At 40.6% G+C, this 14113-nt stretch overlaps 1 protein-coding gene across 1 annotated transcript in view; it reads left to right on the forward strand.

The window, feature by feature from the left end:
- vegfc (vascular endothelial growth factor c) overlaps positions 1-14113 on the forward strand; it is a 130813-nt gene that overhangs the window by 88017 nt on the left and 28683 nt on the right. Inside the window, exon 5 of the mRNA XM_028591385.1 lies at positions 13511-13632. Coding sequence (XP_028447186.1) covers positions 13511-13632 — 122 coding nt within the window. The remainder of the gene's footprint in view (positions 1-13510; positions 13633-14113) is intronic.

Genomic DNA, 14113 nt, shown 5'->3' on the forward strand with positions numbered 1-14113 from the left:
GTGCCACAACATTTATTGGAACTTCTGCAACAATGTTGGGAAGAACTTTCTGAAGAATATTTGATTTCCATTGTAGAAAGAATGCCACGAGTGTTTTCAGCTGTTATATCTGCCAAAGGGGGCTACTTTGATGAGTCAAACATTTAGAATACATTTTGGTTTATAAATTGATTCCAGGATTTCTTTTTTAAATGAAATTGTTCATTTGTTCTATTCTTTAATTTCAGAGTACAATAAGACATTTGAACTGCAATTTCAATAAAAACCTGGAAAAATTGGGGTGTTCTAAAACTTTTGACCGGTAGTGTATATTTGTAAACATTGTTTCAATGCCTCTTCTTATCCGTCTCCTTTTTAAGCACGGTGAAGTTGGCTTGACATTTGACATTCAGTTGATATTCGATTTTAACTTCCCATTCAAGACAACGCAATTCAGGTCATTGACGTGATCAGGGTCAAAGAAAGTTGACATTATTACAGAGTATCAAGAGAAAACAACTACAATCATTATCACTAGAGATTTGTATCCGACATAAAGCTTCATAGCACTTCATCATCTGTTCTGTCATTACCATTTTGGTAGATCGGCAATGACGGATGATTGGATTTTTCGTTATTTAGGCTTACCAGGAAGCACACCATGTCATGACTTGTGTTTGTCCTTAAGTTTATTTTAAATTAACTGACCACAGGTCATAAACCTGAAATACAACAAACAAATAATGACAATATAATATTCAAATGTACCATGTAAATATATTATTCAAATAATAATAAGAAGAATAATAAGAATAATAAGAAGAATAATAATAATGTACAGTGGGTACGGAAAGTATTCAAACCCCTTTCAATTTTTTACTCTTTGTTTCATTGCAGCCATTTGCTAAAATCAAAAAAGTTCATTTTATTTCTCATTAATGTACACTCAGCACCCCATCTTGACAGAAAAACAACAGAAATGTAGAAATCTTTGCAAATTTATTAAAAAAGGAAAAACTGAAATATCACATGGTCATAAATATTCAGACCCTTTGCTCAGTATTGAGTAGAAGCACCCTTTTGAGCTAGTACAGCCATGAGTCTTCTTGGGAATGATGCAACAAGTTTTTCACACCTGGATTTGGGGATCCTCTGCAATTCTTCCTTGCAGATCCTCTCCAGTTCCATCAGGTTGGATGGTGAACGAGCCATTTTCAGGTCTCTCCGGAGTTGCTCAATTGGGTTTATGTCAGGGCTCTGGCTGGTCCAGTCAAGAAGTGACTTAAACATTATTACTAGACTGCGTGAGTAGTTAGCAGTCACATACCAACGAGCTGTGTGCTCCTGATGATGGTCTGGGTGAAATGATTACCAGGTGCCATAATTAAAGTTTCTAATGAAGCTGCGCATGCGCACATAACGTAACATATCTGGGCAACTAAGAAACTTAAAGAAATCACTCGTTCCCATTTAAATTGAACACATCAGACCCATTTGCTTCTTTTTTTTTTTTTTTGCTTTATCCTTTTTTCGTGAGTGAGTTAAAGGTCTCAACAATGACAGCAAAACGTTGTCTATTTCTTGAAAAAATACTCACTAATAATTTGTTTTCATGATGATTGCATTACTTATTATTTCTGGAAAATATTAAATAAAATCTCATTCTCTCATTATGATTGCTGTATAGGCTACTTCCCAATCACTCACAGCTACTTACTACAGGTCTCGGTTTCCTGAAAAGACAATTTACATGGAAGCAGGACTCAATTTTCTCTGAAAAATATGACCTGGGCTGGCACGAGCACTACGGTCACGCGTGTTGTAGTGTCCCGGTTTTAGTTCCGGGAAATCTGGTCACCCTAACCTGGGCAGTTTTGCGAATTGAAAATGTACATGAAAATAGATGGAAATACACTTATAGTGATATACATAGTTTGTATACAATTCAGGGGCTGCAGCCTTCGGAGGCTGCGCTTGTAGACCAATTGCGTCACACCAGCGCGACGCAGGCTGTCCCATTTAATTTAATTTTGAAGTCTCCTTCCTCCGGCCTCCTTTTACAGAATTCGGAGGATCCAACTGTTGCATCCTTCGCAACCCCAGGATTCCCAGCATTCATTTTGGCATTGAAGCAGAAACCCAGGCAAACACAAACGGCCAACTACCAATATTTCTCTTTCTTTTTTACAATTTCCGTCTGCCATTTCATTATTAAATTCACTTCTGAGGATGTTTTAGGTGAGAAAATAACTGTGTAGATGTCAATTATAGGCAGTATTACGAAAATATATGGCAAATTAAAAATTTGCTCCAAATTTGCATCAGAGTATTGGAGCTACATAAACTGGCCTGATGCCAGCTAGCTTTGCGGGGGTGGCTAGATATCTGCAGGGCTAACGTTAGTTAGCTCTGCCGGAGGTAGTTAGATATCTGCAAGGATAATGTTTGCTCAATATCAATATCGGTCAATATATCTTCTATATATAAAGTTAAATGTAGGAAATGTGGAGGAAATATCCTGAGGCAGACACATTGTACCTTATAGGAGAGGAATCTCCACTGCATGCTCAGCTGTTTTTTCTGTTCTTTCATTCAAATTAGGTGAATGAGCAGTGTGATGATCAACGGTCAGATCCTGATCTTATGGTCATTTGACTGATACCCCTTATCGTTTTTGCAGTCTGAGCCTTTATTTGAGAGCTAGCTCTCAGTGTCTCTGAATAGCTGCATTGTGCCACAGCTGACATATTAAGAGCAGGTGCTCTGGTCGTTAACTGATTACACATCAAAGAGATCTCATCACAGACATCAAAGGATGTTTACAAACATGATCACAGGTCATTAGTAGCCATGACAACCCTTTCACAGACAGTCAACTTGAATACTACAGGCATTAATATGAACATTAGTCTATATCCCTTGCATTCCACTTCTGTCTGTCTGTCTGTTTGTCTGTCTCCCTCCCTCCCTCCCTCCTTCTCTGTCTCTCTCTGTCTCCCTCCCTACTCTGTCTCTATTTCCCTCCCTCTGTCTCCCTCCCTCTGTCTGTCTCCCTCCCTCCTTCTCTGTCTCCCTTCCTCCCTCCCTACCTCCCTCGTTCTCTGTCTCTCTCCCTCCCTCCTTCTCACTCTCTCTCTCTATGTCTATCACTCCTTCTCTCTCCCTCCCTCCCTTCCTCTCTCTCACTCCCTCTCTCCCTCCCTCCTTCTGTCTCTCTCCCTCCCTCTAGGGTCATTTGTGATTTCATCCATATATAGCCCGAAATCTGTTTATGTTTTGTTACGAGTTTCTGGATTGTTTTTTTAAAATATATATCGGCCGACATATCGGAATATCAGATTTTTAAATCACCAAATATTTGTATTGATATTGGCCTTAAAAATCTGTTATCGGTCGGGCTCTAGTGCGTGTGTATGTCTGTGTGTGTGTGTGTGTTCACAAGACATATCATTGGAATTTAACCTGTAGGATGTTAGCTGCTGTAATATGACTGATGTTCTGTTAATGACATGGGAATCTTAAGCATTTAGACAACTTCAGACTTTTGAATGGACTCATTAAACAGATATCATTTGTATGCACTCCCTACATATCTAGAGTTTCATTCTTCTCACAGGGTATGCTGGATATGGTAGTGATTCACACAATCCACTTCATGCTGTGAAGTGTGTGTGTGTGTGTGTGTGTGTGTGTGTGTGTGTGTGAGGACCACTTATGGCGTTTGAGGAATGTTGATACGTGCTGGTATTTGACAACACACACACACACACACACACACACACACACACACACACACACACACACACACACATTAAACACAGCGTGTCAGATTATGGCTGGAAAAGGAAACGCATCTCAGAGATTGTCACACCGACAAATCATCCAACATGTTTCACATTAGGTGAAGTGAGAGAAACACGGCAGCCTTTTGTCTCAAAAATCTCTTTTTCTCTTTTTTTTCTCCTCACTATCTTTTTCTTTCACTCTTCTCTTTCTCCCCTCCGCACTCCCCATCAGTGAGTATGTGTGTCTGTGTGTGCCCATGCCTGCAGCTCTAACTGAAATCACACTGTCTATGGCATCACCAGACTCTTTCACAACGTCAAACAATTTGTCCATCTGCAAACATAAACACCGCCTGCTGTCTGTCTCTGTGTCCAAGTCAACGGCTCCCTGAATGTGTGTTTAATTTAAGCCAGACGGGGGGTGGGTGGGTGGGTGTGTGTGTGTGTGTGTGTGTGTGTGTGTGTGTGTGTGTGTGTGTGTTTTGTGTGTGTGTGTGTGTGTGTGTCTCATATCTCTGTATTGGGCTTTACTATAATGTTCCTCATCAGAATGAGCAGCTTCTTCCAGGTTCAACATGTGCTGGCTGTTCTAAACTCTTTATATAGCAGCTCTTTATTCAAAATGAAAATGTGGCTGTACTTTCACCATTTTGCTATGTTTACCATAAAGACGGTATTAACCTACGAATACCAACTTTTGCCTTCTTAGGCGATTTAGAGTCCCTTTGTTTAGATAAAACAGACTTAAGAACTCTTATACATCGGTCTTTCTTGTTGCTGAACCAAAATCAGTGTGCTGCCGGTTAAGATCTAATGAAACATGTTTCTTAGCCATGGCTGTTGACATGTCTTCATTTTTCTACTATATGTGTAGGCTAAATGTTGTCTAGCTCTGTGAGTATTTTTATTTTATTTTTGGGAATGCAAAATTAATTTCGATGTCAACTGATAACAGAGTTGCATCGTATCATATTTGGAGGAGACAAATGTTAAAATTGTTGCCCCTAATCTATTTATTGCAGTTTGCAGGAAGTCTTTTGATCCCCGCTTAGTTTCTGCAGTAAAAGACTATATCCTTTTATTTCAACTGTGGTAACATTTTATTTCACCTCCACAGAAGTGGGTTGGATAAAATAACTCAAACAGAGGTTTGTTGGGGCGACCTCTAGCCCCGCCAGTAGTGTGTGCGCCCCCCCATCACACCAGCGCGACGCAGGCAGTCCCATTTCATTTAATTTCGAAGTCTCCTTCAAATGTGGTCCACAAATGCGGCCTCTTTTTACAGAATTCGGAGGATCCAACTGTTGCATCCTTCGCAACCCCAGGATTCCCAGCATTCATTTTGGCATTGAAGCAGAAGCACAGGCAAACACAAACGGCCAACTACCAATATTTCTCTTTCTTTTTTACAATTTCCGTCTGCCATTTCATTATTAAATTCACTTCTGAGGATGTTTTAGGCGAGAAAATAACTGTGTAGATGTCAATTATAGGCAGTATTACGAAAATATATGGCAAATTAAAAATTTGCTCCAAATTTGCATCAGAGTATTGGAGCTACATAAACTGGCCTGATGCCAGCTAGCTTTGCGGGGGTGGCTAGATATCTGCAGGGCTAACGTTAGTTAGCTCTGCGGGGGTAGCTAGATATCTGCAGGGCTAACATTAGTTAGCTCTGCCGGAGGTAGTTAGATATCTGCAAGGATAATGTTTGCTCAAGTCTTTTGATCCCCGCTTAGTTTCTGCAGTGAAAGACTATATCCTTTTATTTCAACTGTGGTAACATTTTATTTCACCTCCACAGAAGTGGGTTAGATAAAATAACTCAAATAGAGGTTTGTTGGGGCGACCTCTAGCCCCGCCAGTAGTGTGTGCGCCCCATGTAGACTGAGTCCTTGGCAGTGGTCCGGGTTTGAATCCGACCTTTTCTCTGTGTCATCTCCCCAACTTCCTGTCTTTCTGCTATCATTATCTAATGAAATTAAAAAGCCCAAAACAATATAGGTCTGACCATGTGACTGCACAAGTTACTGCCCTCTTGTAAAAATGTCGGATGAGGAATGATGGCCAATATTATGAGTTTCTAAAAGACTGACATGCAAATCTGTTTCTGGGGACCATTAATATCAGACAGGCCAGGTGATATGTGCCAAATATTAAAGATGTTTAAAAATGATCACTTTTTCATAAAAGCATGGGATTTGGTACACGTTTTTAAAAATGGAGCTACCGCAGAAACGCCTTTACAGATGGAGTAGGTCTAGACCACACACTATAATTTACAAAGACCCAACAATTTCCCCAAGAGCAAGCATTTAGTGCAATTTAGTGGCGAGGAAAAAAACTTCCTTTTAGGCAGAAACCTCGGACAGACCCAGGCTCTTGGTGGGCAGCATCTGTTGCTGCCGGTTTGGACAGAGACACTGATACAGATATACAGAAATATGATTCATAGTTATAGCAGTTAGTATGATGAACAGTGGCAATTATAGTAACAATAAAGATAGTGGAACTATGACTAGAAATAATAGTAGCAGTTTAGGGCGTAGCAGGGCGTAGTACAGCATAGCAGGGTGTCGAGCAGGACCACGGCAGCAGCTGCAAACACGATCCAGGTGCCACCCTAATCCAAGGAGAACTGCAAGGCGAGAAAACATAAGGACTCCGGGGAGTGAGTTTGTAACAAGCATTAATGGGCCATGAATGCACACAGATGGAGAGAGAGGAGCCACTGAGCTCCTCTGCTCAGTGGGTGAAGTCCCCTGGCTGTCTAAAACTATAGCAGCATAACTAAGAGCTGGTCCAAGACAAACCTGAGCCAGCTCTACAAGGGTTGGTAGATGAATCTGACGACTATGAAGAGAAGCAGAGAAGAGAAGGGGTGCTGTGTCTGCAGCTATCAATACAATCATATTGCAGTCAATACTACAGCAACAGACAACCACTCATCCAGAGCTACACTCCGCTACATGAGGATCGTAATCTGCTGATCTTTTCAGAATACATGAATTCCTGGGATCAACAGAAAGACAATCATGACTACCTGTAGGAGTTAAAGCTTAAACAATGGCAACTTGTAGGTTTTTTTTTAGGACATGGTGTCCCTGACATGTATAGAGAAGTCAGTGGGGAAAGAATGAGGTGAAATAAATCACTTTTAAATGGACACCCTGCAGCCAATCAGAATCAAGTATTCGCCCAGACCATGGTATAAGTTATGGTCCGGCTACATTGCATGCGTAACGTATGCAGAGCACTTCCATTATGATCATTGAAACTGGTGATACCAGCCAGAGAGCAGCATAAGTCTTCTATTTATATTTTTTATGCGAGGTGTCTGCAGCCCTTTCACACAGAAATTAATCATAAAGTCTCCATATTTCTTTTAAATAAAACCACCGATATACATGAAACGACTTAATGACCGTCAATGAGTGTTTGAGGGCGTTTTCACACCTGTAGTTTGTTTGCTTTGGTCCGAATCAGTTGGTGAGTTAGTAAACTTGGAGCGATTTGCCTTCGGTCGGTTTGGTTTGATTTGGTTTGGTTTCACACCTGGAAAAATCCAAGCATACCAAAATGCGTCATTACAAATCAGGCAAGAACGTCCAGCCCTCTTATTGGTCGGATATGTCTGGGGGCTGGAGCAAGAAAGTAAATACAGGAAGAAGGTCCTGTGTTCTGGTCTAGTGGTCAAACCAGCTCATTTCGTTAAAATTATCAGACATTGTTTTGCAAGAGACGTTAGTACATCTGCTCTGGTCACTGAGACTTTGCTCTGCTCTGCCAGCGTCTGTCTCCAATTTTAGCGGCAGCTGGTTTGACCACGGAGATACAAGTGATGGACGGCAAGCTTGACCGCATTCGATTTCTGTGATAGAAACACTGCAAGCTGCTACAGTTTGCTGCTCTGCTGCATCGCAGATTGCTAAACACACCTGACTACAGGAGACATAAGCTCAGACTTGCGGAGTACATATAGTTGGTGCGGTTCGAGTACGGATCACGTTCTCACTACAAACGAACCGCTCTATAGTTCGATTGAAAGTGTACCGTGACCACCTCTTCAAGCAGGTCTCGGTACGCTTGTTTGGTCCGCTTTTGGTGCGGTCCAGAGTTTGACTGCTGCGTTCTCACCTGTCCAATCGAAGCGCACCAGCGGGGCAAACAATCTCTAGTTTGATTCAACTGAACTAAAGGCTGACGGTGTGAAAACGCCCCAATTTTGAGAGTTTCTGTTTTTATTTATTGTTCTCTCACCTGCTTCCTCTGCAGCTGACGGTAGATTGATCTTTCACAGCGCTGTGCCAAAAACTGAAGAAACAACAACAAGCCCAAAGCATGTGTCCATTATCATGGCCAGAACTTCTGAAGTCTTTTAATTCCTAATAATGGACACCTCATTGGGCATTAAAGCTTCTAAACATTTACACAGGGGATTTCAGTTATTCTGGCTGATTAGATTCTGCTCAGGTTGAAGGGGGGCCGGAGCATAGATGTGAATTTATTAGGTCACAATTTCTTTCTAACAATAAGAATGATAAAGCTGTCATTTTTCCTGCCTAACAGATGCAAAAACACTAACTGGAGACTCAGTAAGATATCACTCAATCAGTCTAAACACACCCACACAGTCCTGGAAAGAGGTCCGATCAGCCACATTAACTGAAAACACCTGTATGGGTGTTCAGGGCCTTTATCCCTTACTTATACATGGTCACTTTCCAAATAACAAAATTTTTGTAAGACCATCCCTTTCTATTTTCATGCAATCTAAATATTTTCTTAAACAATAACTATAATAATAATAATAATAATAATAATAATAATAATACATTTTATTTGTAATGCACTTTACATTTGGAGCAAATCTCAAAGTGCTACAGTTAAGATCATAAAAGCATGGTAAAAACATCAATATAAAATACAAATACACTTGCAGGGTTAGTTAAAACTCATAAGTTCTCCTAAAAAGAAATGTTTTTTTTAAACTATTTAAATCTCAATAGTTTAAGGTGCCCTCAGATGGTCGGGGAGGGCATTCCAGATCCGAGGAGCGGCAGAACAGAAAGCCCGATCACCCATGGTGCTGAGCTTATTCTTAGGGAGAAGGAGGCGGTTTGAGTTTGTTGAACAGAGGGATCGAGTTGTAATTAGAGGGGTGAGTAGTTCTTTCAGATGGGGGGGGGGGCATTTCCATACATGCACTGGTGGGTAAGAAGGGAGACCTTATATTCAATCCTGGCGGGAAACGCGAAGCCAGTGAAGTGAATGGAGAATAGGTGTGATGTGTTCATATTTTCGCACTCTCATCATGATCCTTGCAGCACTATTCTGATCATACTGCAGTCTCTGCAGGCTTTTGTTAGGGATCCCAATGAGAAGTGTGTTACAGTAATCCAGTCTGGAGGAGACAAACCTCTGTTTCTCTGGTAACTCCTAGTGGTTTGACTAATACCTGGAACAATCATTCCCCTCCTATTAGGTTCTTATGCAATAGAAACATTGTTCACTGCCCCCGCTGTGAGCTGACTGGAGCTCTCACTGAGGCTGCTCTCACAGACATGAGGCTTTCATTTCCCCAACTACGGATCGCTTGTTTAAATAACACAACACAAATGTCCATTACCAGGGAACCTGTGCTTATCTTCCTTTTCAAAGGTAAAAAGCTTCACAAGCGCACACACACACACACACACACACACTATACACTTAGATGCATAATATTCAATAATAAAGCATTTTATACATTTCTGAAGCTGGATACATGTAGCATTAGAAGCCCTGCTACTGTATGTGAGCATTTCTGATTCCAAACAGTGACATGAGGCAGTAGAATTCTCAGACATCTCATCAAAGATAATCCTCTGATAGTTCCCTCTCCCTCCTGACCGTCTGATTGAAGCTGACCCAGGAAATCTTTCTTTGATCAAGGTGTTTATTTGTCTAAAATCCCTCAAATGGCTTATCATGGGCAGTGGGTTAAGAGAGTTAACATTCACACGCACACTGATCTGAGGAATGCCATTTCTTGAACCAATTAAGTGCCCAGTTTCTGACCCAGTTTCTGCACACACACGGCCGTCTGAAGATCAGATAGAAAGAGATGAGGCCTGTTTTGGTAGTTTTAGGGTTATTTAGACTTTGCTGTAAACATTTTGAAGATCATGTGAAATGAGATTAGACTGGATTTATTAGAGGAAATTGGATCAATTGGACTTTTCCTGCCACACATATGAAAGGGATAAGACCATTATCCTGCATATTTTGTTATTTATTTAAGTTTATTTAATTTATCAAACAAAAAAACAACTTAATGCAAACACAAAATGCCAAGTCCTGAATGAAAAGGAGCAGAAAGAAGATTAATTTTACATAATCGGCCCCCCTTTCACAAAACATGCATTAACAAAATAAATAATTGAATAAACCACCATACCATACCAATATTCACTTGCCAAAGAATAAAAATTAAGACCAATAATTTATATTTTAATGCATTTGGCAGTCACAATTTAAACTCATAACTCTGTTTCTGGTAACACCTGAGGGTATGACTAATACCTGAAACAATCATTACCATTTCATAAGGTTCTTATGCAATGGAAAAGTTCACTTCTCCAGTAAATAGGACAAACCTTAGATACGACCTGGCAACAGGAGACATTTCTAGTCTGCTCAGCTCATAGAACCCTTTGGCTCAGCTACGACCCAGAAAGCTAACGTTATGGTAGCGGGATTCAAAGTCAATAAAAAACACTTTTTATCAGTGTTACCAGAATCACACAGACCACAGTATAATAAAGAGTAACTTAACACAACCAGCATCAATGCTGCAAGTTAAGTTACTCTTTAAAAATACAACAAATCATTGGCTAATAACTAACATGCTATCCTAAAAGAATAGACAAAAGGTGTGGACTCAAACATGAATGACACTAATGGATGACAACAGAGGACCAAAAACATAATGTGAGATTTGGGCATTAAAACAGAAATAAATAGCATTAAAGCTGCAAGCAGCATTGGACGGGCCCTCGCACCTCCTTGCACACCGGGGTTACTGGCGGATGTCACTCCTTGCGGCCGTGCATTTGCACTCAGACACTGCAAATCGTCACCAATGAAAAGAGACTTTTCAGCTGAGTTCAATTTTTCAGCTGGTGCTTATGACCTCATAAGGAGCAAGATTCCAGATCGGCCCATCGGAGCTTTCATTTCTCAAAGTCAAAGCAGGATACCCAGGGCTCGGTTTACAACTATCGCCATTTCTAGCTACTGGGGGACCATAGGCAGGCAGGGGAATGCATATTAACGTTAAAAAGTCTCACAAAGTGACATTTTCGTGCCAGGGGATCTTTAACATTTTATGGTGTGATTGTGCTTCGTTTCTGCGTTTGGAGAGGCATTTCAACACTGTAGGTCGAACATTGATTGACTGACTGTTAGAGTTTAGTTGAAGTGTCGGGGCATTCCACCACCATCTCTCTATTGCGTTCCAAGACAACCGTGCCGCTATTGGATTTCATAAGGGCGAATTGTTAAATTGTTACAATGTCATTTAAAATCTGCTTTAAAAATAAACATATATGTTTTGGATAATGTTCAGCTTCGGCAGCTTCACCTATATGCTAAAATATACAATGACTGAGGAAGCCTAGTGACGAGTCCTTAGCAACCAGTTTGTGTGTTGAATTTGTTACCCAGTGTGCTTTGTTGAAAGCACACTGGGTTTTATTTCATGTGAATACTAGTTTACTAGAGGAGTAACTTAGTATTTGAAGTAATGAAATAATGCAGGAAGTGTGCATTTATTTTCCATGCTTATTGTGTTTCCACAACAATGTTAGTGAGTAAATAGCCACCACACCATAACAGTGGAGTGTGATGTGTAAGATCAGAAAGCAGAGGTTAACCAGTACAACCAGTATCAACAAATTGCTGAGGAGGGTCATGCCTATTTTCCCAGTCATTTTGGAGGGTCATAGAAAATATTGGTATTACTGGCGAAGGGAGGGTCAAGTCTATTTTGACTAAAGATCCCAAAACTCCTCTGGTGGCCCATTAAATAAATAACCAACAGTCCTTTAATAACTTTTCATTGTTAAGATCTTTAGATGACCGAGACTGAATTTGAAGTCGATCTGATGAAATCTCTAGGAATTTGTTAAAGTATAGCACCTTGACTTCCTGTTTCCACTTGAGTAAACATCGGCCTTTAGATTTCCTTAAGGTTGGACTCTTATGAATCCTGAAAAGTGTCGAGCCAACTGGACAATACACTCAAGTTACACCCACTTCCTGTTTCGATGGCGAAACGCACAAAATTGCCGCCCCGCCACGGCCCTATGACGAAATTTTTTTCTTTTAATAACTTTTCATCTTTTAAGGTCTTACGATGGTACAGATCAAATTTGAAGTCGATCAGATGAAATTTCTAGGAGGAGTTCGTTAAAGTACAATTTTTCAATGTGGAAATGGCCAAAATCGCTAAAAAATTAAGCGTTAAGGGTATGGGTCCTTAGCTTTTTTTTGTACATCTTGACATGCTACATACTGTATGTGTACCGCATTTTGTTAGTCAACATTAAATACACTGCAGGGGCTAAATTTATTTTAACTTTGTAGGGTGCGCTAGCCAGTCATTTTTTTATTTTACGTATTTTAACCCTTAAAATACGTACATTTTCACCAGGTTTGATGCAACTGCCAATTTTGGTGAGTTTTTTAGTATGTTAAGCCCCTCAAAAAGGCGATTAATTTGCCAGAAGAAGGAATAATAATTTCAACAGGGCCTCAGTGCTCGGGCAATGCGAGACTAAGGCAAAATCAATGTGACCCTCCTTCACCCCATTCATCTCCAGTTCCCATCATTCCCAGCACCCAGGGTTCATCCATCAGAAGCCCCGCTTCACATCACATCCAAACAGATCTTTAGGCTTCCTTTATCCCTTCATCACCTCCACCAGTGTCTAGACTCCATTGGGGGGATATTCCTATATATCAGTGGCCTCTAAACCTCTTATAATTTAAAATTGGGATGGAGTCTAATCGCCAAAGACTAAACATATCAACATATCATGCACCATATTCATTAAACTTATGTCACTCTTAAATTAAGTCTCTTCTGATTGAATTATAATAAGCCACCTATTGAGGTTTCCCAGAAAGTAGACTTCAACTTCAATCAACTTTACAAGCTATTATGGGTAACGTGTTTCCAACTTGCACATGCTGCAGACACGGAACAACATGGAGATCCCTCTTGAGTGCTGCCCATGTCCCAATGTCAGTCCAAAAAATATCAGACTCACTTTGGATTGATCCACTTTTCCTTAATCTATCTCTTAATTTCGTTTGACCGTCTGCCGTTTGGCGCTGGTAGTGCACATTGGCGGCAGTTACCAATAGTTTTACAAGGATGATTGGTGAGAACTGGAGGGATTCAGTTGTCCTGAACAATGAATCAAAATATACAATCAAAGCCAAATTAATTCTCATGCGCAGCTTGATTACAATGGGAATTAAACAGGTCAATGGCTAATTATGCTCAAATTGGCCAATTGGGCCAATGAAGGGTGCTTATTAGTGGCAATGGTAGCACAAGAGACTTTACTTGGAGGCATTGGATTGACTTCCTATTAAAACCTTATGTATTGGAGCTATACATTGGATAGAACTAATAAATACTGCTGTTATGAGTTATTTTTCTTTTTGTCTTTTCTGTCTGTCTCTCTCTGTTAAAGTTGTCCAATAGCCAACAAGACGTGTCGTCCTGGTCAGTCTTGGAGCAGCAGGCAGTGTCGGTGTGTCCACAACCCCCCTCCTCCACCACTGCCCCCTCCATGGCCCTCCCAACAGCACCTTGGTGAGTGTTTGCACATTTGCACACAGTGCAGTAGCCTAGACAAAAAGACAAATGAGGGGGAAAACAACAATTACAGCTGCTGATAGGTATACACTAGGTCTAATAGCTGCCAACAAAAGTCAGGACTAGTAATAAGCAGATGGAGCTATTGCAAGCTGTCTGTGTGTGTGTGTGTGTGTGTGTGTGTGTGTGTGTGTGTGTGTGTGTGTGTGTGTGTGTGTGTGTGTGTGGTCATGTGAATTTGTCCTTATTTTTGTAAAACCTAAATAGATATAATTAAAAATGTCGACAGGAAAATAGCCTTTAATGTGCTAACACTATGATGACATCAGCTGCTGTTTACACAGCACAAGCTGCATTCCTTAAATCCACAATGCACCACAACTAATGGAAGCCCTCATGTGGGAAATCTTTAACCAGCATGGTGGGGGAGCCAGCTTTATACATTTAGCAAATTGTCTTCTCAGTTGGTAAGTAGCCT

Source organism: Perca flavescens, chromosome 2 (assembly GCF_004354835.1).
Source record: "Perca flavescens isolate YP-PL-M2 chromosome 2, PFLA_1.0, whole genome shotgun sequence".
NCBI lineage: Eukaryota > Metazoa > Chordata > Actinopteri > Perciformes > Percidae > Perca > Perca flavescens.